Source organism: Aquarana catesbeiana, linkage group LG02 (assembly GCF_042186555.1).
Source record: "Aquarana catesbeiana isolate 2022-GZ linkage group LG02, ASM4218655v1, whole genome shotgun sequence".
NCBI classification, from domain to species: domain Eukaryota; kingdom Metazoa; phylum Chordata; class Amphibia; order Anura; family Ranidae; genus Aquarana; species Aquarana catesbeiana.
In genome coordinates, this window is record NC_133325.1 from 535123511 (window position 1) to 535150643 (window position 27133).

Sequence of the window (27133 nt, forward strand, 5' to 3'; positions counted from 1 at the left end):
ACAAATAAAAGTTTGTGAGAAGTGTGTGTGAATATGAGCAGCAAAACGACTTAATTCTTGTCACATTATAAAGAAGAAGAGAGTGCGCTGTATTAAACCATTTTTAACATTGCAGCGTGACGAAAGTACTGTATCCATTGCGAACGCTAAGTTTACCAGAACGAGCTGTCCCGTTTCGGAATTTCTTCTGAGCATGCGTGGCACTTTGTGCGTCGGAACAGGCCACACACGGTCGGAATTGACGCGATCGGATTTTGTTGTCGGAAAATTTTATCTCCTGCTGTCCAACTTTGTGTGTCGGAAAATCCGATGGAAAATGTCCGATGGCGCCAACACACGGTCGGAATTTCCGACAACACGCTCCGATTGGACATTGTCCATCGGAAAATCCGACCGTGTGTACGGGGCATAACAGCTACATACAAGCTGTTACAGTTTATTGAATGAATCAGCGATGCATATTTGACAAAATGATAGCGCTAGATAAATAACTACCACTGTCCTTAAGCATAGCATTAGAATTCATGAGTAATTATCTGAAAGTAGTGATGCATACTACGATCTGTACCTTTGAAATTGTGTACTTCTTTATTTTGTATCACAAATACAGACAATAATAAAATGTTATTTGGAAAAAAATATCCTGGCAAAAATCCTGTCCATCCGTCTTAATCCCTACATCGGCTCCTTAATACACAGAGACCAGATTGGGTTCATCCCTTCTCGCCAAGCAGGCGATAACATTCGATGCGCGACACTTCTGTCTCATGATGCTCGCACACGCCACATCCCATCTTGCTTCATCTCCCTAGACATTCGTAAGCCTTTTGACACAGTTTCATGGCCTTACTTGAACTTCATCTTATGCCGATGGGGGTTTGGTGAGCACTTTATGCAGTGGACTTCAGCTTTATACTCGAACTCCAAAGCCTTTGTCTCATACGCTGGCTTTTGCTCACATCCTTTCCCCATAGAGTGGGGCACAAGGCAGGGCTGCCCACTCTCACCACTGCTCTTCGCCCTGGCTATTGGGCCCCTAGACCTCTTTATCTGCTCAAATCCCAACATTCAAGGCCTAGAACTGGGGTGATACCAGCATAAGCTCTGCCTTTTAGTGGACGATATTCTTGTTTTCATGACCTCCCCCCTGATCTCAGCCCCCAACTTGTTAGACACACTCTCTAGTTTTGGACAAATTTCTGGCCTTATAGTCAACCCTCAGAAATCGACAGCTCTTAACATATCCATGCTGCATTCTCTCCAATCCCACCTTAGTGAGGTTCTCCCCGTTACTTGGGCCACTAAACATATCCCCTATCTAGGTATCAAGCTAACCTCCAATCCCTCGGACCTATATACTGCTAACTACCCCCCCATGCTCTCCCACATCACATCCCTAATGACCAAATGGACCCCGCTACCAATCTCCTGGATGGGCCGAATCACTGTCGTGAAGATGTCCATCCTCCCGAAACTCCTCTACCTATTCCGAGTTCTCCCCATCATGGTACCCTCACATTACTTGCGAATTCTGCAGCGCCGCACTTCCTCCTTTATCTGGAACAAACTGAGACCCCGCATTCCTAAACCCACTTCTTACACCTCTAAGATAAGGGGCGGCTTAGGGGTACCTAACTTTTTGAAATACTTCTATGCGGCACAGCTAGCTCAGCTTCCGAAATATCATGCTACCGTAGAAACCCAGCTATGGGTTGCCATAGAGTCAGTAGACTGTGATCCTCTCTCAACGGCCAATCTCCTCTGGCTGGCCCCTACCCATTGCAGATCCATCACCAACCCGATTACAAGACATGGCCTTGTCATCTGGGATAGACTTTAGAGGTGATTTGGCCTCCAATCTCCCCATAATCTCCCCCTTACTCTCTTTTCTCTGCAACCCCTCCTTTTACCCAGCTTGGTCCTCTCGGGCCTCCTTTTCAGCCTGGTCTGGAGCTGGCCTCCTTAGGGCACATCATTTCTTTGCATCTACCTCCATCAAATCCTTCCAGACACCCTGTGAGACACACATTTTTTTTTTGTCTATGGTGACACTGTACTGCTTTGATGTCTACTGACTGCTACACTAACATACACTGCCATCAGTGTAGCAGTCAGTGGCTATGATCCATATACACAGCAGTACAATCTCACAATAGTGACTTTGGACTGCTCGGAGGTAATCTTTTATTTTTATTTTTTTTCTGGATTCACACATCAAATGCTTCTTACTTTGCAAAGTGCTTAAAGTGGAACTTTTGCAGGTATAGCTATGTAAAACATTAAAAATAAGTGTCTATAATGTTTAAAATCCAGTAATACACTGTTTCACCCTGCTCTACACATGCTTAGTTGCTCTCCATTTTTATGCATTTTTAGGCAGTGCTGAGGTTGCAGTATCTAATCTGCTGACAGCCTTAATGCAGAATTAAACCCTCCTATCCTTTACAGCAAAGGAAGCTGCTTCTTTTTGAACCGCAACTGCCATGGTGCTGGACATGTGATTAGTTATGACATCAGCCATTTGATGGCTTGACAGTTTGGTTGAGGACACAAGCAAATGTGACAGTTAGTGATTCCGGCATTCCAGGAATGTAACTATTTTATGAAACCGTTAAATCATTGGGTTTAGTTCTTCCTTATGATTTACTGCTGCTCAGGGGCTCTGGGTTTCAACAAAATAGAAGCCTCCTGCAAGAAGAAACATCCACAATACTGGGGGCAATTTACAGCACACACTAATTTTGGTAGCATAATTATTAATGTGGAATGTACAGTGCCTTGAAAAAGTATTCATACCCTTGAAATGTTTCACATTTTGTCATGTTACAACCAAAAACATAAATGTATTTTATTAGGACCAACACAAAGTGGCACATAATTGTGAAGTGGAAGGAAAATGATAAATGGTTTTCCAATTTTCTAATATTTGAAAAGTGTGGAGTGCATTTGTATTCAGCCCCCTTTACTCTGATACCCCTAAAGCTGGATACACACTATACAACTTTTGTTAGATTTCCTTTAGATTTGCCTTTAACTATGTAGTGTAAGGGCCTGCCTGATTGCATACAAGTTGAAAGTGTTTAGGTTTGACCTCATATTTTATGATTTTGGTAAATCTAAAGGAAAAAATCTAAAGAAAATTGTATAGTGTGTATCCAGCTTAACTAAAATATAGTGGAACCAATTGCCTTCAGAAGTCACCTAGTTAGTAAATAGAGTCCACCTGTATGTAATTTAATCTCAATATTAATACAGCTGTTCTGTGAAGGCCTCAGAGGTTTGTCAGCGAACCATAGTGAACAAACAGCATCATGAAGGCCAAGGAACACACCAGACAGGTTAGAGATAAAAGTTGTGAAGAAGTTTAAAAGCAGGGTTAGGTTATAAAAAAAATATCCCAAGCTTTGAACATCTCACGGAGCACTGCTCAATCCACCATCCAAAAATGGAAAGAGTATGGGACAACTGAAAACCTACCAAGACATGGTCGTCCACCTAAACTGACAAGCTGGGCAAGAAGAGCATTAATCAGAGAAGCAGCCATGAGGCCCATGGTAACTTTGGAGGAGCTGCAGAGATCCACAGCTCAGGTGAGAGAATCTGTCCACAGGATAACTATTAGTCGTGCACTCCACAAATCTGGACTTTATGGAAGAGTGGCAAGAAGAAAGCCATTGTTGAAAGAAAGCCATAAGAAGTCTCGTTTTCAGTTTGCGAGAAGCCATGTGGGGGACACATCAATTTTGTGGAAGAACGTGCTCCAGATGAGACCAAAATTGAACTTTTTGGCCTAAAAACAAAACGCTATGTGTGGCAGAAAACTAACACTGCACATCACCCTGAACACACCATCCCCACCGTGAAACATGGTGGTGGCAGCATCATGTTGTAGGAATGCTTTTCTTCAACAGGGATGCTGGTCAGAGTTGATGGGAAGAGGGGTGGAGCCATATACAGGGCAATCTTAGAAGAAAACCTGTTAAGAGTCTGCAAAAGACTTGAGACTGGTGTCGGAGGTTCACCTTTCAGCAGGACAACAACCCTAATTATATAGCCAGAGCTACAATGGAATGGTTTAGATCAAAGCATATTCATGTGTTTGAATGGCCCAGTCAAAGTCCAGACCTAAATCCAATTGAGAATCTGTGGCAAGACTTGAAAATTGCTGTTAACAGACGCTCTCCATCCAGTCTGACAAAGCTTGAGCCATTTTGCAAAGAAGAATGGGCAAAAATGTCACTCTCTAGATGTGCAAAGCTGGTAGAGACTTACCCAAAAAGATTTACAGCTGTAATGGCAGCAGGAGATGGTTCTACAAAGTATTGGCTCGGGGGCTGAATACAAATGCACGTCTTTTAACAAATTTATTTGTAAAAAATGTTGACCATTTATCATTTTCCTTCCACTTCATAATTATGTGCCACTTTTTGTTGGTCTATAACATAAAATCTATGTTCCTTGCTAAAGAACATTATGTTTTATCAAGTTTTTATGGGTAAAGTTCTGCTTTAAAGGCTGCTGGCATGCAACCTTTGTTTACATCTGTATTCTCATGGTACAGGGGTAAAAAGGGTAAAAAAGCAAGAAAAGTTGTTGTATCTCCATTGGTGTGGTGATTAATTTTCTTTTTAGGTACTTGCAATATGTGGTTTAGTCTCATTATATAGCTGTTTTATGACAGGTTCACCGAAATGTGGAGGTAAGTTTGGCAGTGGTGTAAAGTTTTTTTAGCTTCTTCCCTACCAATCTAACATCTTTTATTCTGTAGCAAGCCATTTCCTTTGCTCTACTGTTTTTCAGATATCAGTGAAAACATTTTCTATCCACAGTTGCTAACGCATGGTACAAAAGTACTGGGGGGGTTGCACCGGTACTATTTTTTTAATGACGAGTGCAAGTACTGATCCTTGTTGTCAAGTACTTGCCAATACTAAATACAGATGCCTTTGCGATGCAAGTTGAGTCCATACAAAATACTGGGATCAAATCGCATTGCAAAGAATCGCATGTGATTTGAACAGGTATGCGGTGTGATTCCTGTCCGAAACACATGCGGTTTCCCGCACTGCTCCTGTGTGAACCCAGGCTGAAGTCACTATGACAAGCCTGGGTTCTCACAGGAGTGGTGGGGGAAACCAAATCTGATTAAGACAGGAATCGCACCGCATTCCTGTTCAAATCGCATGTGATTCTTTGCAGTGCGATTTGAGACCATTCATTTTATACGGGCTCAAATCGCACCATAAAGGTATCTGTTTAGGTATCGAAGCTCAGTATCAGCACCAATATTGGTGTCGGTGCAACTCTAAAAAATACCATGTAGTCTGTTTCCAAAATGAATGGGCTGAAATAGCACCTGACTGAATTACATAGGGATGCAATGTGCATTACTGTGTGATTCATAGGCAGTTCATAGTGTGGACCTAGCCTCAAGAGGAATCAGAGGAGCATCTGCTTTGAGTGGATATTTAGAATAATGAGTAGTCATATTTATATCTCTGCCTGTCTTTGCACCTCTATCTATGATGTTTGGATGGTGTTCTTACATAATATGCTGTATCCTGCAAAAATGTAAAATAGTATTATTGTTAACACAAGGTTCAATTAGTAAATAAATAGTTTCCAACATCACATTTTGTCTTTTTTTCCAGACCGATTTTGCCTGGAAGCTTGCATTAAATAGCTTCAGTGTTCCAGCAGCTTTCTCATCACCATTGATCTACTTTTCTCCAGATGCCTAAAAACAGTAAAGTCACCCAGCGAGAGCACAGCAACCAGCATGTTACAGAATCGGTTGCTGACCTGTTGGCCCATGAGGAGCCAATTGATCACAAGGCCAGCGCTCTAAATGTGTCTGGACAGCAGTGCAGAGGAAAACAGCTGGACGAAAATTTAGAACTAGAAGACAGACCAGCATGGAACAACAAATTACAGTATATACTAGCGCAAATTGGATACTCCGTGGGTCTGGGCAATGTTTGGCGATTTCCTTACCTGTGTCAGAAAAACGGAGGAGGTATGTTTTAAGATATTTACATGTTTGTTTGTTTTTTTAGTTTTGAATAGAGTAAGGAATAGTAAAACTCCTGTGAGGTTGTTTTAGGGAGAATTACCTTTTCGTTCTGTCCCATAGACGCAAAAGGAAGTAAGAGGAAATCTCTCCATAAAAAATGCCTGCTTATATAGTTCTCCCCAGAACAAATTTACTTATTGGAGGAGCTTTATTCTGGGATCAAATCAAAAAAATTTTATTTGCCCTTACCTTTAGTCCAGGTAACAGTGGTCATCAGGGCACATAAATAGGGGGTGATTCTACTGAAGGAACAGATGGCAAAAAAACGGACAGGGTACTACTCCATCCAGAACTAAAAAAAAAAAAATTTAATTGATTTTTTTCCCTGCTTGTGTTATATTGGACATTATAAAAGTGTCACTGACAACTATAAGGTTATAAATTTGCAAAGTGCAGTTGCTCCAGAGCTTAGTAAATGAGCAGAAGCTCTGCTAACTTCATCATCCAATCATGTGCAAGCAAAAATGCTGTCTTTTTTATTTTCCTTGCACGTGATTGGGTACTCTTTAAGTGAAGCCTTACCTCATTTACTAAGCTTTCGAGCAAATGCACTTACAAAGTGCAAAGTCTTTTTGCCTTTAGTAAATCAACCCCTATGTCTTTACATAGCCAAGCTAGCTCATGTGCCCTGCTGTTTCCCTCAGCATTTTAAAAGTGATAACATTGCTTCTTGTTTCTTAATCCTACATCACAGGACACAGGAGAGCTCTTAAGACTATTGGGTTATGCTTCACCTCCAGGTGATTGGACACTAACAAATAGCAAAGTTTGACACTGCTAAAGACGGCAGGTCTTTCTTAAAATCTGACTTGTAGCCAGTTTTATTGTAAAGGTTGTATGAAAAATCAAACAAACAAAATAAATCCTTGCCATTCAGGCACTAACTAAACATTTCAGGTTCCTAAATCACAGGTGAAGGGCTTCTCCCAGTCTCCCACAAAACAGAGATAATGCAAACCTTTTTCTTTCTGTCGCATAGCACACTTCACATCAGTAGCTGTCTCAGGGTTGGCTTCCTGAGTACCAGGTCAAAAGCAATCTCTTGCTCCAGTTCTGCTTTATTTATACCACCTGCTGGTGGTCACTAGTGCCAAAGTAGCACAGGTAATATTTGAGGGCATCCAAGGCCCATTTGATAGCCAAACATTTTTTGTCAACAAGTTTTTCTCGTATTTATTAAGCTTTCTGCTAAGGTAGACTACCGGGTGCTCCTCCCCATCTCTGATTTGGGACACAACAGCACCCAGTCCCACATCAGAGACGTCTGTCTGTACCACAAACTCTTTTGTAAAATCTGGGGTCACGAGCACAGGTTGTGCGCAAAGAGCTTGCTTAAACATTTTTTTTTAATTCTCTCTTTTATTATATAGACAAAAATACATATAGTAAAAATCACATTCCTATGTCAAGATTCCTTATTACATATATTACTTACAATATACAGTTATTCACCCTATTCCCCCAACCCCCCCCCCAAAAAAAACCCTCTCTTCCCCCTCCCCCCTAAACCTCCATCAAGTTTCTCCAATCCTCTGATTTTTTTTAAACTCCATCCATTTTCCCCATATGTTCCAGTATATGATGTGATGTGAAGATAATGAGTCTTCTACTGTATGAATTGTTTCCTCTATGGCTCTCACCATTTCCACTCTTGCTGCCCACTCCTTCATATTCAGGGCTTCTTGGGTTCTCCATAGGCTTGGGATCAGACCTTTAGCTGCATTTAGGAGGTATGGAATTAAGGAATTCTTGTATTGGGACACCGTCTTTCTCGTATCATGAAATAGACATTCCCAGGGATCATTCTGAATCCGTTCTCCTGTTATTTGGTGGATCGCTGCTATGATTCTACCCCAAAAAGGCTGTATCTTTGTACATTCCCACCACAGGTGCGCAAAGGTCCTCAGGGTATCACATTCCCTCCAACAAGTTGGGGGGGGCCTTCTGCTCCGAGACTGTGCGCTCTCTGAGGGGGTCACGTACCATCTCGCCAGAAGTTTATAGCACATTTCCACTGTCCCTAAATCACTTGTCGAGAAACAAGCTGTCCTAAGGATTTTCCTTTTATGTTCCTCATCCCTAAGAAAACCTATCTCCTCTTCCCACTTTCCCAGATAGGGGGGGAATTCAGGTTTTACTTCCTTAATCAAAATTTTATAAATTTTAGATATACTTTGATTTAAACTAAGAGGGGAGCAAAATAATTTCTCTATTAACCTCATGTGTCCTTTTCCCCACAATGGTTGTGGTAGTGATTGTGTAAAGTGCTTTAATTGTGCATACCTCCATTTATCTGGTGGCTTATTTCCCAATTTCTGTGTGATTTCAGCATACGTATATATCCTATTACCTTTCATCACATCTTGCAGTAATATTTCCTCTTCTTTTGTCCATCTAATAAAATATATCTGTTCCTATTTCACTGGCTTAAAATAGTTTGTACCCAATATAGACATTAGTGGTGAGTTGTATTCCCAGTGGTGCAGTCTCCCTAACCCATCCCAAATCTTAAAAGTGTTTTTAGTTAGTGGATTTGTGCTAGTGGCTAAATCCCGATGTTGCCGTGGCATCCAAACCATCTTTCGTAAATCTACCTTACTTTGTATTATCTCTATATTTACCCAACTTTCACCTCTTTGTTATGAATCCACTCTGCAATCTGGGAGACAGAAATCGCTTGATAATATTTCTATTCTAAATCCGGTGCTGCTAGTCCCCCTGACCTTTTGCCCTTCACCAATGTTGCATATGCAATCCTAGGGCGTTTATGTACCCATATATATTTTAGTACCATTGATCTTAATTTCCTAAAATATACCTGAGGTACCGCTATTGGAATCATTTGAAAGATGTAAATCATCCTGGGTAAGATACTCATTTTTAATGCATTAATTCTACATATCCACGAGATTATATCTCATATTTTTCAAATATTTCTTGATCTTATTAAGCACTGGTATATAGTTGGCCTCAAACATAGTCCCCAAAGATGCAGTCAATTTTATTCCCAAGTACCCCAATCCAAAGGGGAATTTAGGTTGAATTGCCAGTTGTTCCTCCCTTGGGACAGTAATGTTCAAAATCTCGGATTTAGACATATTTATTTTAAAATTAGACAACTTTCCATATCTACTCAGCTCCTCTAATATAATTGGATTTGTTATCCTAGGGTTGGAGGCATAAAAAAGCAAGTCATCCGCATAAGCGGCTACTCTGTAGTCCTATTCCCCAACTCTCACCCCTCTAATATCCGTACTTTTACGGATTGCTGCTAACAGAGGTTCCAATGCCATTGCAAACAGCATTGGAGAGAGGGGGCACCCCTGAATTGTCCCGTTAAATAGTTGGGGGATGAGAATAGGTTCCCGTTTATTCTAATTTTAGCTGTTGGGTGATGATAGAAAGCAGATATCCATTTTATCATCCTAACCCCAAACCTAGATATCTTAATGTTCCAAGCATAAACCCCCAGTCTACCCTGTCAAAGGCTATTTCAGCATCTATCGACAGAAATGCAACTGGGGCCCCCCTTTGTACTTCGTGGATCAAAAACATCGACTTAAAGCAGTTATCCCTTCCCTCTCTCCCTTTTATAAATCCTACCCGATCATTATGTCTCCAGCTCGGTAATAACAGTTTTAATCTCTCTGAAAATTATTATTAGCAAAAATCTTTATATCTGTATTTAACAGGGATGTTGGCCTATAACTCGCTCTGGCTGCTGGATCCTTCCCTTCTTTTGGAATCAGAGTTATATAGGCCAATAATGATTCCTCCCGCAAAGTCTCTCCTTCTGCCAGAGTATTCAGATATTCACATAGTTTGGGGATCAGAAACTTTTGAAATCTTTTATAATACAGGATGGAGTACCCGTCGGGGCCGGGCTCTCTCCCAGGGCCATACTTTTTATTGCTCTTGCTACCTCTTCCTGGTTAATTGGAGCTTCAAGTTGTTCAAGCTCTTCCTTAGGTGCCATGGGAAGGTCTAGGCCCCGCAGGTACTCATAAACTTCTACATCTTGTTTCTCTCTATCTTCACCTCTCTGATTCACCTTATATAACGCTCTATAGTATGCATTTCAGGAGACGAATGTACCATCTCCCCCATGTCGTTTTTAAATTTAGGAATGAAGGATAAACTTTTTTTTCTCCTTTACTGCTCTGGCCAGGCATTTCCCAGATTTATTACCCCATTGATACCTCTCTTTGTTTACTATACGATAAGCACGATTTTTATCCTGTTCAAATAATTGTACCAGTCCCTCTCTTTTTGCTTTTTTTAATTCTTGTCTCTCTGGGATGCCTTTGGGTCTTGTCGCTTGTTCTAAGTCATATATCTCTCTATATAAAAGGTACTGAGTTTCTCTCCCCTCTCTCTCTTCTTCTCTGCTCCAACCCCTAGCAATATTCCTCTTATAAAGGCCTTATGTGCTTCCCACAAAGTTGACCGGGGAATTTCTGGTGTATCATTAACCACAAAGAATTTCTCCAGCTCTTGCTCAATCTTCTTATTTATTGCTGGGTCCTGAATAAGAGAGTTATTTAATCTCCAGTTGCTTCCCCCCCATAAAGTCTTGTGATATTTGTAATTGAATCGCTACTGGAGCATGATCAGAGAGGGTTATTGCTTTAATCTCCACATTTTTAAGAGACGGTAATAGTCGATGTTCTGAGGACATAATCGATCCTTGAAAATGACCCATGGACTGGGGAATAAAAAGTATAATCCCTTTTCCCTGGGCACCTGACCCTCCATGCATCTACAAGCTGGCACTCCAATAGCATTTTTTTTACCGCCTTTTGTCTTTCAGATGTATAGCGAGAGGGGCCCCCCCCGTAGTATCTACCCGAGGGTAAAACTTTCCTTAGAAATGTATCCGGTTCCTTATTTGGGGAGTAAATATTAGCCTTTATAAAAAGGAACCTGCCCTCTGGGTCTGCCAGCTGCTCCTGTACAGCAAATACCACGATCTTATCAAAACTTTCGGGTCTTGTCGCTTGTTCTAAGTCATATATCTCTCTATATAAGGTACTGAGTTTCTCTCCCCTCTCTCTCTTCTTCTCTGCTCCAACACCTATCAATATTTTGCTTATAAAGGCCTTATGTGCTTCCCACAACCGGGGAATTTCTGGTGTATCATTAATGGCAAAGAATTTCTCCAGCTCTTGCTCAATCTTCTTATTTATTGCCGGGTCCTGAATAAGAGAGTTATTTAATCTCCAGTTGAATATTTTATTTTTTTGTCCCAAGTGACTGAATAATGACAAAAAAAAAAAATTTTATATATATATATATATATATATATATATAATCTATCTCTCTATCTCTCTCTCTCTCTATATATATATATATATATATATATATATATATATATATATCTTTTTGTAAAATATATATTTTACAAAAAGTTGTCACTAAATGTTATATTGCTCACACATGCCATGGTTATATGCGGAACTGCACCCCAAAATACATTTTGCTGCTTCTCCTGAGTACGGGGAGACATGTGGTAACATGTGTGGGACTTTTTGGGAGCCTAGCCGCGTACGGGGCCCCCGAAAACCAATCACCGCCTTCAGGATTTCTAAGGGCATAAATTTTTGATTTCACTCCTCACTACCTAATACAGTTTTGAAGGCCATAAAATGCTAAGATGGCACAAATACACCCCCCCCCCCCCCATGACCCCATTTTGGAAAGTAGACACCCCAAGCTATTTGCTGAGAGGCATGTTGAGTTCATGGAATATTTTATATTTTGCCACAAGTTGCGGGAAAATTACAAACTTTTTTTTTTTTTGCACAAAGTTGTCACTAAATGATATATTGCTCAAACATGCCATGGGCATATGTGGAATTGCAAATAATACCTGAGAAAACCGTGCTTTAGGACAAGCCTATATGGTAAAAGAACAGGTTGCTGCCTCCCTTACGCAGAGCACTCACAAGGAATACCCTGCCAATCATATATACTATAAAACCATGGGTTAATCGGCGCTACCTGGAAACCTGTTTGCTAAGCATATACAGGAAAAAACTAAAAAATGTTTTTTTATTACCTTCTCACACACCAAGTGTAATTATCCCCTCAATGGTGTATAAGGGGGGATTTTTTATTATAGACACTACTGATTAGTGTAGATGGATAAGAGGCCTTTTTAAATTCCTTACACTGTAGATGTTTATATTTGTGCATGTGGCGATAAGTTTTGTGTAACCTGTAACCAAATGGTATGTAGGTAAGTGGCTGAGTGGGTATAATAAGATTGAGAAGGTGCCGCTGTATATATACTGCTATGTATTATTAATAGCTCTGTATAGTACTGGTAGACAGACAACCAGTACTCAGACTTAGAACTATGCCCACCAATAAAATTTCAACTGAAAATGGTTCAAACCAGCAAAAAACATGCCCTACATTACAATAAGCATATCACGATGATATATGCTAGTTCACAGGTATACAACTGTATCCACCATATATGTGCATGCATCAAATTTTGTGGTGCTTCATAGTTCATATATTGAGATCTGGACCCAACATTTATTGCAACAGTTGAATCACAGTAGAGTGCAATAGTCCCATGCGTTTTTCACTGCAACAGGTCAGGAGGTTCCCAGGGGTGACTTTCGTGCATACAGTGTTGTCAGGTGACTTTTGTGCTCCCCCTTTAGATTTTCTACTCACAGACTCATGGAACCCCTGCAGGGGTATTGGGCCTGTAATCCTTTAAATGGACTTCACTGCTCCCTGTTGCTTGTCATGGGTGCTTTGGATGTATCCAAGTGGGTGAGGATGCAGCAGTGCCCTCATGCATCAAAACATATATAAAAAAAGGGCTTCCATAGTGTGATAAAGTAAAAACACTTTTTATTTAAAAACCATCTATTAAAACAGACCAAAAACGAAAAAGAAAAAAGTCCCAAAGAAGTGTGTCCTCCCACCCAGTAGAACACTGGGATAGGATAACAACAGATCCCCGCAGAGATACAAGTACAAAGTCACTAAGCCCAGTGCATGTATCGAGATGGGGGATGTGACGGCTGTGCGCTGCACCTGCGTTCCACCCACTCAACTGCAGGGAAGTGAATACATTTGGCTGCTTCTCCTGAGTACAGGGATACCACATGTAAGGAGACTTTTTGGGAGCCTAGCCGCGTACGGGGCCCCGAAAACCAAGCACCGCCTTCAGGATTTCTAAGGGCGTAAATTTTTGATTTCACTCCTCAGTTTTGAAGGCCATAAAATGCCAAGATAGCACAAAACCCCCCCAAATGACCCCATTTTGGAAAGTAGACACCCCAAGCTATTTGCTGAGAGGTATGGTGAGTATTTTGCAGATCTCACTTTTTGTCACAAAGTTTTGAAAATTGAAAAAAGAAAAAAAAAAAAATACATTAGGCAGTGAGGATTGAAATCAAAAATTTACACCCTTAGAAACCCTGAAGGTGGTGCTTGGTTTTCGGGGTCCTGTACACGGCTAGGCTCCCAAAAAGTCTCACACGTGTGGTATCAGTGTATTCAGGAGAAGCAACAGAATGTATTTGGGGTGTAATTTCACATATGTCCATGACATGTTTGAGCAATATATCATTTAGTGCAAAAAGAAAAAAAAATTGTCTTTTTCCCGCAACTTGTGTCACATTATAAAATATTCCATGGACTCGACATGCCTATCAGCAAATAGCTTGGGGTGTCTACTTTCCAAAATGGGGTCATTTGGGGGGGGGGGGGGGTTGTGCCATCTTAGCATTTTATGGCCTTCAAAACTGTGATAGGTAGTGAGGAGTGAAATCAAAAATTTACGCCCTTAGAAATCCTGAAGGCGGTGCTTGGGGGGGGGGGTTTGAACTGTCCTGGCATTTTATGCACAACATTTAGAAGCTTATGTCACGCATCACCCACTCTTCTAACCACTTGAAGACAAAGCCCTTTCTGACACTTTTTGTTTATATGAAAAAACATTTTTTTTTTTGCAAGAAAATTACTTTGAACCCCCAAACATGATATATTTTTATAAAGCAAAGGCCCTACAGAGTAAAATGGTGGGTGTTTAATTATTTTTTTAACACAGTATTTGCGCAGCGATTTTTCAAACGCATTTTTTGGGGAAAAAACACAATTTTTTTAATTTAAATGCACTAAAACACACTATATTGCCCAAATGTTTGATGGAATAAAAAAGATGATCTTAGGCCGAGTACATGGATACCAAACACGACATGCTTCAAAATTGCGCACAAACGTGCAGTGGCGACAAACTACATACATTTTTAAAAGCCTGTAAAGCCTTTACAGGTTACCACTTTAGATTTACAGAGGAGGTCTACTACTAAAATTACTTCCCTCGATCTGACCTTCGCGGTGATACCTCACATGCATGGTACAATTGCTGTTTACATTTGACGCCAGACTGACGTTTGCGTTCGCCTTTGCGCGAGAGCAGGGGGGAACAGGGGTGCTTTTTTTTTTTTTTTTATTATTTTTTTTTGCTTTTTTATCTTATTTTTAAACTATTCCTTTCATTTTTTTAATCATCTTTATTGTTATCTCAGTGAATGTAAATATCCCCTATGATAGCAATAGGTAGTGACAGGTACTCTTTTTTTAAAAAATTGGGGTCTATTAGACCCTAGATCTCTCCTCTGCCCTCAAAGCATCTGACCACACCAAGATCGGTATGATAAAATGCTTTCCCAATTTCCCAATGGCGCTGTTTACATCCGGCGAAATCTAAGTCATGAAATGCTCGTAGCTTCCGGTTTCTTAGGCCATAGAGATGATTGGAGCCATTCTGGTCTATGATCAGATCTATGGTCAGCTGGCTGAATCACCGGCTGCATTCTCGGGATCCCTGTTGGGACAGAAGAGCCAGAGAAAACCATGGAAGACGGTGGGGGGGGGGGACATTCCCTCCCACTGCTTGTAAAAGCAGTCTAGAGGCTAATTAGCCGCTAGAATTGCTTTTACATGAAAGCCGACCGCTGGCTAAAAAGAATGATACCTAGATGATACCTAAACCTGCAGGCATCATTCTGGTATAACCACTCAAAGTTCAGCAACATACCAGTACTTTGCTGGTCCTTGTTGGGCATATATTGTAATCTTTTTTTTCATGCAGCCTGTGGGCTGAACGAAAAAAAGAGATTGATCAGTGGGTATGCCCACCATTAGAATACCTCCCTTCATCAACCCACTTCTAATGATGGGCATACATGCACCATTTATATATGCCGAAGCATGGGGGCATCCGCCCCAAAAGTTAGGAGCAAATCGCTCCTCCGCCCCTGCTTCCCCCATGCTTCGGCATATATGCTCTTTTTTTTAACTGTGGTGGTGAAATCACCTCCGACAGCGCTGGAGTCACGGCTTTATGTATCGTGGGAGCAAACGCTGTTGCTGTCAAGATAAATAAATCCGCGCTGCAACTGAATGGCGTACCTGCTAAGCAAATGATGGTTAACAATAAAACAAAGTAACATTACAGTATAACAGTAAGAGTTACCATACCTGCAAAGCAAATACAAAAAAAAATTGTAAAAAATAAAACATTTTTTAACGCAACCTGTGCCTAAAATATATATATATGCCGAAGCATGGGGGCATCCTCCCGCAAAAGGTAGGAGCAAATCGCTCCTCCGCCCCTGCTGCCCCCATGCTTTGGCATATATGCTGAAGTATGTAACTGGTGGTGAAATCACCTCCGACAGCGCTGGAGTCACGGCTTTATGTATCGTGGGAGCAAACGCTGTTGCTGTCAAGATAAATAAATCCACGCTGCAACTGAATGGTGTACCTGCTAAACAAATGATGGTTAACAATAAAAAAAATAACATTACAGTATAACAGTAATGCCCTGTACACACGGTCGGACATTGATCGGATTCCGACAACAAAATTCATGGATTTTTTCTGACGGATGTTGGCTCAAACTTGTCTTGCATACACACGGTCACACAAAGTTGTCAGAAAATCCGATTGTTCTTAACGCGGTGACGTAAAACACGTACGTTGGGACTATAAACGGGGCAATAGCCAATAACTTTCGTCTCTTAATTTATTCTGAGCATGCGTGGCACTTTGTGCGTCAGATTTGTGTACACGCGATCGGAATTTCCGACAACGGATTTTGTTGTCGGAAAACTTTATAGCAAGCTCTCAAACTTTGTGTGTCGGAAATTCCTATCGAAAATGTGTGATGGAGCCTACAAACGGTCGGAATTTCCGACAACAAGGTCCTATCACACATTTTCCATCGGAAAATCCTATTGTGTGTACAGGGCATTAGACTTACCATACCTGCAAAGCAAATACAAAAAAACATATTACAAAATAAAACATTTTTTAATGCAACCTGTGCCTAAAATATATATATATATATACGTCGAAGCATGGGGGCATCCTCCCGCAAACGGTAGAAGCAAATTGCTCTTCCGCCCCTGCTGCCCCCATGCTTCGGCATATATGCTGAAGTATGTAACTGTGGTCGTGAAATCACCTCCGACAGCGCTGGAGTCACGGCTTTATGTATCGTGGGAGCAAACGCTGTTGCTGTCAAGATGAATAAATCCGCGCTGCAGCTGAATTGCGTACCTGAAAACAAAAAAAATGGTTAATAAAACACAGTAAACAGTAAAGTATAAAAAAAATTGCATATCTGAAAAGCAAACGTGATAAAACATAACAATAAAACATTGCAGAATAGAATACAGTAAAAAAGAGCAGAACAATAGAGAGAGAATAGAGAGAGAGAGAGAACAACAAAACAACTATTTTTGTTTTTTTTTTATTTTATATTTTTTTTGTGGGTTTTTTTTTTTTTTTTTTTACACTTTTTTTGTAACTGTAACTTTTGTAACTGGTACCAGGTTCGGGTCTCTCAAAATGCAATGGCATCTTGGGAGACCCTGTGAAAGTGTGCCTAGTCTGTGCAGTGCTGTACCCTACGCTAATACTCAACTAGTGTGTGGTAGCCTTCAAAACATTCACCTTGTCAGGACAGGAGGGACAATAATAGCGGGTGTCACGCCTATATCCGCGCTTTCTGCAGACACACATTTTCTTTGGGGGGCTCGTTGGGTAGGGGTACACGGGAGGACATAAGGAAAATGCCTCTCATGCAGCTGGCTTACTGCATTTGGATTGGGAAGGTGAGGTGGAGCACCGTCTCGAAACAGAAGGGCTCTGACGATCTCTTCCTGGAATTTAAGGAAGGATCCAGTCTGTCCTGAAGCTCTGTATAGCACATGAGCGTTCAGCAAAGTCAATTGAAATAAGTATACTGACACTTTTTTATACCAGTGTCTGGCCTTACGGGAAACTAGGTACGGCGCCAACAACTGGTCGTTGAGGTCCACCCCTCCCATATTGAGGTCATATTCGTGGACACAGAGGGGTTTCTCCACAACACCAGTCGCCGTAGTAATTTGGACCGTCGTGTCTGCATGAAGGGAGGTAAGAACGAAAACATTCTTATTATCCCTCCACTTCATAGCGAGCAAATTATTACACTGCAAGCAGGCTCTCTCCCCCAGCCTAAGACAGGAATCTACAAGCCGCTGGGGAAAGCTCCGGCGATTAGGTCGCACGGTGCCACATACTCCAATCTGATGATCAAAAAGGTGACTAAAAAGTGGCACGCTCGTGTAATAATTGTCCACATATAAGTGGTAACCCTTTCCGAATAAGGGTGACACCAAGTCCCACACAATCTTGCCAGCGCTTCCTATGTAGTCAGGGCAGTTTGTCGGCTCTACGTGACTATCTTTTCCCTCTTAAACCATAAAACTACATGTATAGCCTGTGGCCCTGTCACAGAGCTTATACATGACCCCATATCTGGCACGCTTGCTGGGTAGGTACTGTTTGAATGACAAGCAGCCAGAAAACTTAATTAGGGACTTATCAACACAGACAACTTGATGGGGAGTAAACAAGTCTGCAAAATGTTGGTTGAAGTGGTTTACGAGGGGCCAAATTTTGTAGAGCCAATCGTATCCAGGGTCTCCACGAGGACGACAGATTTCATTGTTGTTGAAGTGCATGAACCGCAAAATCTGCTCCTATCGTGCCCTGGCCATGGAATCAGAGAACACGGGCATATGGTGTTATTGGGTCAGTTGACCAATATGACCGCAACTCACTCTTTTTGGTTATGCCCATGAGGAGGGAAAGGCCCAGAAAGATCTTAAATTCGGAAACGGTAATTGGTTTCCAATCTCTGGCAAGGGAGGACTGTGGAATAGTGGTGATGTGTTGACCAGCGTACAAATTGCTTTGGTCCACAATAGATCTATAGAGATCTTCAGTGAAAAACAGCGAATAAAAATCAAGTGACGTAAAATCAACTGTTTCCACATGAATGCCGGGTTGGCCAGTGAATGGGGGAAGTACGGATGTTGCAGAAGTGGTGGGTTCCCAATTAGGATTGGCGAATGCAGCAGGAACGGCACTATGGGCACGATGGGCCTGTGTTCGTCTTCTTGGTGGCAGCGGGACACTAATTGTGCTTACCACCTCGCCAGCTTGAACTGCACTTATGGGACTCGCCACATCACCAAGTGTTACTGCAGTACTGGATGTACGACCAGGGTGTACTAAGCCGCTGGTGCTTGCCAGTTCACCAGAAGGAATAGCGGTGCTAGTACTGCTCTGCTCCATATGAGAGCCCTGTGGTTCTCAACAGCAGAAGAAGAAGTTCTGGGTCTGGTACGCCTGACCTTGGCAGGGACCACAACTCCGTCGTCAGAGCTATCTGTCATGGAGCCGCTGTCTACAGGTTCGTATTCTGAGCCTGAATCTGACAGATGAGTGACTTCCTCTTCACTATCTGTCATGCTCAGAAACGTGTAGGCCTCTTCACTACTGTACCTTCGATTTGCCATTTTGTGATCTAAATTTAGTGGTACACTAGTGAGACCCACAGGCAAAAAAGTTCCTGACTGTTGGCGACTGTATCAAAATACTACCAAAAAACTGTTAGCGATCGCAGGGATCAGGCCTGACGCTGCGAACGCTGCAGTTATGTGTTTAGTGTTTTGTAAGTGACAGTGATCGATCGATACTGCACTTGGGTGGGCAGGGCTGAGCCGAGGGGCAAAATGCAGGGGCTAGAAGGTATCTGGGCTGATCCTGCTAACACTGCATTTTGGGGACCCTAAACTGCTGGGGACGCTAGTATAGATCTGATCGGAACAGATATTGATCCGTTCAGATACTATACCTCTAAGGGAGGTGTATGCTGCGTGCGTGGGTGTTTGCAGTACTGGCCCTAACCTGACACTGCCTGGGGCGACGCAGACCCTAAAGCTTAACTTATATCACCGCCGGGCGATTAGGGGGTTAAACCTTTTTTAGGTAATAAACGTCGGGTGCCCTGAAACTATAATAAACAAACTAACTAACCAGTGTCACCTGTAACACTTATACGGTGATCACTAGTGAAAGGGTTAACTAGGAGGCAATCAGGGGGTTAAAAACTTTAGCAGGCAGGGACGTACAGGTAAGCCTTATGCCTGGCCGTGCCATTGTGCCGGCGTGCGGCGGTCGGCAACTGGTTAAGAGACGGTAATAGTTTATGTTCTATGAGGGCATAATCGATCCTTGAAAATGACCCGACTGGAGAATAAAAAGTATAATCCCTTTTCCCCGGGCATCTGACTCTCCATGCATCTACCAACTGGCACTCTGATAGCATTTTTTTTACCGCCTTTTTTCTTTCAGATGTATAGCGAGAGGGGCCTCCCCATAGTGTCTACCCGAGGGTAAAACTTTCCTTAGAAATGTATCTGGTTCCTTATTTGGGGAGTAAATATTCGCCAGCGTACATTCCATGTTACACAATCTCCCCTTTATAAAAAGGAACCTGCCCTCTGGGTCTGCCAGCTGCTCCTTTACAGCAAATACCACGATCTTATCAAAACCTATGGCCACCCCCCGCAAATGACTGGATACTGAATCACCATAGAACCACGCGGGGAACAAGTGCGAGGACAATCTGTGCCCAGAGGCATGTGCAATATGTGTTTCTTGGAGACAGGCCACATTCGCTCCAATGAATTGCAACTCTTTACTTACCTTATATCTTTTACTTGGAGTGTTCAGACCTCTTACGTTATAAGAAACTAAACTTATTGTGGTCATAGTGCATTATAGGGAGCACCTGGCAGGCTGCGGAGGTACAGGAGAGGAGGGAGAGAAAAAAACCACCCCAAATACCCCCCCAATCAATCCCATGCCTCCCCCCCATAACATATATGTTCAATGTATGGATCCAACGGCATCTATCCAGACAGTTCTCATACCTCCTGGGGGGGGGGGGGGGCAGTTACTCCTGACCTTACTGACCCCTCTACTGGCCTTCCAGCCCCCCCCCCCCATTCGTCCTCCTACCCCTCCATCTATTTATTTATTTTTTGTCAGGTTTTTACCTACATCCTAGTTTTTCTTGTTCTTGAGCATCTCTCTAAATAAATGCTTCAATATACACTGCACCCTCCCCCTCTACATCCCCCCCCTTCTCTCGTTATGGGACCGCTGCATGTTACTTGGAGCCAGAGTTGTCCCAGTATTTTCTTCCCAACCCGGTAAGGGGGGAGGTATAAGATCCAATTTACTACAAAAGTCCTGGAGATCTTCGGGGAACCTAAGTACTGCGTTTCGATCATCCTTATTGCCCTTAAGACACGCTGGAAATCCCCACTGGTATGCCACGTTCAATGTCTGCATTTGTTCTGTCAAAGGCTTAAGGAATCTCCTTCTTGCTAGAGTCTCTGCTGATAAATCCGAGAATATTTGAAGCTCAGTTTCTTTATATAAAATTCCTGCCGATTTTTTCGTCGGCTTCTTTTCTTGGTCTTCCATTTTATATAACAGCGATCTATTTACTCTCTGGAGGGACTTCATCTGCTCGTTCATTTCCTCCAGCCTTTGATCATACATATCCATTCTTTCCTCCATTTCTTCTACTCGGCCTAAAACCTGCCCAATGTCTGCTATAGTTGCCGCAATATCTGTTTTCAGTGATATTTCAACTTTAGCCAGCATTTCTGCCAGCATCTCTTTAATTTGAGGTATGCCTACTTGAGCTTCCTCTGATCTTAGATCCTCCTCCATCTCTGGATCCACAGCTCCTCTCTTCTTCTGATCTCCACTTTGTACTTTGGAGCTTCCTTAGGAAATATTCCCAGCATTTTTTGACCACACAACAGGTGTGTCATTCACCTTTCCTGCTTTAGTTTCCTCTTCTGTCAGTTTGCCTGCCCCAGTACCTGCCTAGGACTACCACGCCCATCTTCTATTATACTTGTTTTTGCTGATGTATAGAGTTGAATACATTCTGGGCTCACAACGGGTGGAGCTCCTTTACCCGCTTTGCCTGACTTTCCTCTCATATTTTCTTATTTACTTTATTATTGATAGCACACACAAAGTAAATAGATATTATAAGGTATTTATATATATCCAATGAGTCAGCAAGCTCTGTATATTAGATATCCTTCAACTGGTCTCATCTAGTAATATATTATAGGAGGGAGTTCAGTCCGCTTTAGAGATTTACACAGCTCTCACTAGGGAGCAGCAACTATTAGTAGCGGCTTCCATCAGCAGATATCGCCAGTAATCAACAAGTGGCACCAGTTATCAAATCAACAGTGAGTGATGCGAATTGTCAGCAAATCATGCCAGTCCTCAACAAATAGCACCAATTATCAGATCGTAGCGCCAGTTGTCAGCAAGTAGCAACAATTATCCGCAGATAGTAGCAACCATCCACAGTTACCAGGGGATTGTCACTCAGTAACTGCAGTTGTCAACGTGTGGGGGCATTCGTCAACACATAGCAACAATTGGCAACAAGCACCGGCAGTCCCCAGTAAGCAGTGACTGTTGACAGCGCCAAATAGCCCCAATTAGAGACTTTATAGTGCTCCAAATACTTATTTGAAATGCAATGAACAGATCCTTTTACAAATTACGTTTCTTCCTCTCTAGAATGCATCAGGGCTGTTTAGATGGGTAAGAGGCTTTATAGTGCTCTCAGTAATAATTTAATATGCAGCCAGTTCCTTTTTCAGCACCCATAAAACAGCTGTAAACAAGTAGCAGCAATCCCCCGTAAGTAGCCGCTGTAGTGGAAAGAAATATGTACTCAGTCACTTTGCAGCTTTCAGCAACTATCAGCAAGTGGTAACCAACAGTGGCAGTTATCAAAAAACAAAAAAGAAAAGCTGGAACTATCAGCAGATGAATTAATCTTCAGCCAATGGAGATGAATATGCAAATAGCAGCAACAGCACTTTTCAGCATTTGATTGGCAAGCAATGACAATTGTCCACAGATCTCTGCAATTTAGCAGCCAATGTCAATAGTTAACAATGAACTTTCATTTCTTCCTTTCTGGTGCCCATAAAAGCTATACAGGTGAATAATAAAGGTTTATAGTGCTCTCAATGCTATTTTAAATGTAATAGACAGTTCCTTTTTCAAATGGTATTTTCTTCCTCTCTAAAATACATAGAAGCTGTTTAGATGGATAAAAAGCTTTATAGTGTTCTCGGTAATAATGTAATATGCAAACAGTTCCTTTTTCAACAACCATAAACAATTGTCAGCATATAGCAGCCATCCTCAGTAAGTAGCCCCTCCTATTGTGGAAGGAAAAAAATTATGAAAAGAGACTCAGTCACTTTGCAAGTTGCAGCGACTATCAGCAAGTGGTAGCTAACAGTAGCATTTATCAAAAAACATCAGGAACTATCGGCAGACCAGATAACCTTCAGCAAGTAGTAATAAGTGTCTGCAGATAATAATTTATGAGAAGAGACTCAGTCGCTTTGCAGATTTATGCCACTATTCACAGATGGTAACAAACAGTGGCAGTTATCAAAAAACAGCAGGAACCATCAACAGGCAAGATAATCTTCAGCCAGTAGAAATAAGTGTCTGACGGTAGCAGCAACAGCACTTTTCAGCATTTGATTAGCACATGATGGTAATTCTCTGTGATTTAACAGCCAATGTCAATAATTTTTTTTTCTCAATCAAGGATATTATTAAAGAAAATATGGTTTACATTGACATTGTATGATTATAAAGCACATTTTGAAACCAACGTCAGATTACAATTTAACAGTTTGTCTATTAAAATTTAGATATTACAGCATACTGATTAGACTGATCATGTGTTAAAGAATGGTATAGTTGGAGGGGGGGGGGAGAAGGGGGAAAAGGGAAGGAGGGGATGGAATGGAATGATGAGGAGAGATATTGAGAATATACCAATGTACTTATACCATATGTGTGATCATTATGGGTGTTATAATGCAGGGGTTGTGTAACCGTTGCTTCACTTGAGGAGTGTTTGATATTCAGACGAGAAGGAAAATAATAACCATGGCTGCTTGATAAAGCTCTCACTATTTTCTTTTTTCATTGCTAGGATCTCTTCCATCTTATATAAGTATTGAACTCTGTCCAGCCAATCCTTGACTGAGGGGGAATGAGTGGTTTTCCAATGTAAAGGAATAAGAGTTTTTGCCGCAGTTAGTAGATGTCTGGTAAGGGATTGCTTGTATTTACTGATTGTAAAAGAATTAATCAGACATGCCGCAGCGTTCAAACTGATTTTAGTGTCAGTGATATGTTTAATCCACTTTGAGATGTTTTTCCAATAGTCAAGGATTGGGGTACAGCTCCACCAGATATGCAAGAAGGACCCTGTTTCCTCACCACATCACCAGCAGGTGTCTGATGCTGTGTGAAGCCACTTTTTAGCTTTTAATAGAGTCATGTACCACTGTGTTAAAATCTTGTATGATATATCTTGGTATTTTGTGCTCAACGAACATTTATGCGACAAGATACATGCTTTTTCCCATTGGGAGTCGCTGATTTTCATGCCCAAGTCAACTTCCCATTTGGCTTTGTGTTTTTTTTCTTCGTTTTGAGTTGATTGGTTCAACCAGGAATAGGCAATGGAAGTTGTTTTTAAGATCAGAGATCTCTTATAGCAAATGTGTTCTAAGGGCGTCAGCTGCAGGCAGTATGAGGCCTTATGTTTACTGTTGAGCAGAAATCTTTAAGTTGCATATGAAACCAAAAGTTAGGGAATGAATCTCCATATTCTGCTTTTAAAGTGTCTAGGGATTTCATCTTGTTACCACTGAAACAATAGGTATAATACTCTTGGGAGTATGGTAATTTTTAAAATCGCCGCTCTACCGAACCAGGAAAATGTCTTGGGAATCCATTTTTGGTGATCTTTGGTAATGGAGTTTAGCAAAGAGGTGAAATTAGCTGCAAAAAGAGATTCAATATTGGGTGTCAGTTTGATTCCTAAATATTTGAGAGTGGTTTGTTCCCATTCAAAATTGTAATTTCCTTTAAGAAGGTGTAGTTTATCGGGTGGCATGTTGATGTTTAGTGCTTCAGATTTTGATTGGTTTATTTTGAAATCGGATATAAAGCCAATGTTTCCATACAATTTTTAAGGTTGGGAATTGAAATGTGAGGTTGCGTGATAAAGAATAATAGGTTGTCTGCGTATGCTGCAGTTTTGTATTCTCTGTTGTAGATGTTGAGACCATGGATTGCTGGGGACAAGTTTATGGTTCTGATAAGAGGTTCTAATGTTAGAATGAAGAGAACTGGTGAAAGGGGGCAACCTTGACGTGTGCCGTTTTGTATTTGTATTGGTTCTGAAAAGGTGTTATTGACTTTAATTTTTGCTTGTGGTGTTTGGTAGAGAGCTTCTATCCAATTTAACATATTTGCACCTATGCCTATATGTGAACATGTAGTCATCATGTAGTCCCAGGAGACCCTGTCGAAGGCCTTCTCTGCATCTGTTGACAGCAGAATGCCCTTGATTTTAGATCTCCGGGAGTAGTGGATGATATTTAAAGTCTTTGTTATGTTGTCTCTGGCTTAGAGAAGCCATAAAGCCGACTTGTTCAGGGCCTATTATTTTTGATAGGAGGGGTTTTATTCTGTTGGCTATAATTTTTGCTAGAAGCTTAATGTCTACATTTAAAAGTGAGATTTGCCTATAATTTGCGCAGTTTCTGGTTTGGGTTCAACGGCGATATGTGCCATTAAAAGTGTATTGGAGTTATTATTGTTTTTTGCTAAATAATTGAACGCCTTTAAGAGGGGTTTAGAAAGGAGTTGTGTGTCAATTTTGTAATATTGTGATGTAAATCCATCTGGGCCGGGGCTTTTCCCTGTTTTTAGATCTTTGATGGAAGCCTGTAGTTCTGAAATGGTAATAGGGTCTTCTAAGCTGTTCATATCCTCAGGGCTTAGGGTGGGGATTTTACTGTCTTCTAAGAACTTTTGAATCATATCTTCTTTCAATAGTGTTAAATGGGGAGGTTTGTGTTGGGGAGGTAGATTGTATAATTTGGAGTAGAAATCGTGGAAAATTTCCGCTAGCTTTCCTGAATTATGTTCAAGTATCCCATCTTTGTTGCGTATGGCGTGTATGTGGTTTGCTGTTGTCGCTTCTTTTAGGGCTTTAGCAAGTTGTTTTCCACTTTTGTCACCATGTTCATAAAAAACATTTTTCCGGAAAAAGAGTGATTTTGGGTGTTTGAGGTTTAGAATTTGCTTCAGGTGTTCCTATAATATAATTATAATGTGTGAGTTCCTTTTCTACCTTAGAGGCTAGAGATTGTTTATGTAGTGTCTCTAATCTAGCGATTCTGTTAGTAAGAGTAGTAATTTCTTTATCTCTGTCTTTTTTCCTTCTTGCTCCCCACTTAATTAAATCTTCTCTAATGACGCTTTTATGTGCTTCCCAATTATTGAGGGGATTTGTGTCGGAATCTATGTTGGTCGTAAAGTCGTTTTTAATAGATTTGTGAATGTCATCATGTATTGTTTGGTCTGTAAGTAAGGCCGCGTTAAGTCTCTAGTTAAAGGTTGTCTGTTTGGATGAGTTGAATTTTAGAGTGATGGCCGTGGGGGCGTGGTCTGAGAGGGCTATAATTCCAATTTCAGCTTTAGCTAAGTCAATTAGATCTCTCTGGGAAATGAAAATTAGATCTATTCTCGAATATCTTTTATGGGGCGATGAGAAGTATATATAATCTCGGTCTGTAGTGTGTATTGCTCTCCATGAGTCAACTAGAGCTAAAGATTGTAGTTTGACTACAAGTTTGACTTTTGTTGGAGCTGTAATTAGCAGAGACTATATAATGTAAATGTAAGGGATTTAGGTATCAGTTAGATCAGGTGTTTATATGTTTTGTAATCAATCACATGTGCATCATTCAAGAATACAGCATAAAGTGGAGTCATAGTAGAAGTGTAAACCTTATCGTAAACTTTAAGAAATAACAGTTCTTAATACTATATTAGATACGTTTTTTTTTTTTTTATCGTTGAGTACTTCACCAGTAGGCTCAGCCTCTCATAGGTCCAACTGGAGACATACAGTAGGTGACCGCGATATTGTGTCAATCTCGCCGTTGCGGGAGCCAGCGTCGAGCTGGCTCGCTCATCGGGAAAGGAAAAATGTGTTTTTTCTTTCCCGATGAGCGACACGCATTGCTGACAGGTGTCTGCTATGAATCATGAGGGGGAATGCCGCGCCAAATTTTAAATAAAAAACTGGCATGGGTTCCCCTCCAGGAGCATACAAGGCCCTTTGGTCTGGTATGGATTTTAAGGGGAACCCCCAAAATCCATACCAGACCCTTATCTGAGCACACAGCCCGGCCGGTCAGGAAAGGGGGTGGGGACGAGTGAGCGCCCCCCCTCCTGAACCCTACCAGGCCGCATGCCCTCAACATGGGGGGGTGGGTGCTTTGGGGGAGGGGGGCGCCCTGCGGCCCCCCACACCCCACAGCACCTTGTCCCCATGTTGATGAGGACAAGGGCCTCTTCCCGACAACCCTGGCTGTTGGTTGTCGGGGTCTGTGGGCGGGGAGCTTATCGGAATCCAGGAGCCCCCTTTAATAACGGGGCTCCCAGATCCCGGCCCCCCACCCTATGTGAATGAGTATGGGGTACATCGTACCCCTACCCATTCACCTAGGGAAAAAAGTGTCAATAAAT

General features: G+C 41.6%; 1 protein-coding gene across 4 annotated transcripts in view; it reads left to right on the forward strand.

Moving 5' to 3' along the window:
• SLC6A17 (solute carrier family 6 member 17) overlaps positions 1–27133 on the forward strand; it is a 1431819-nt gene that overhangs the window by 94084 nt on the left and 1310602 nt on the right. For all 4 annotated transcript variants that reach the window (XM_073615860.1, XM_073615859.1, XM_073615858.1 and 1 more), the window contains one exon: positions 5652–6016. In XM_073615860.1, coding sequence (XP_073471961.1) covers positions 5734–6016 — 283 coding nt within the window. In that variant the 5' untranslated portion in view covers positions 5652–5733. The remainder of the gene's footprint in view (positions 1–5651; positions 6017–27133) is intronic.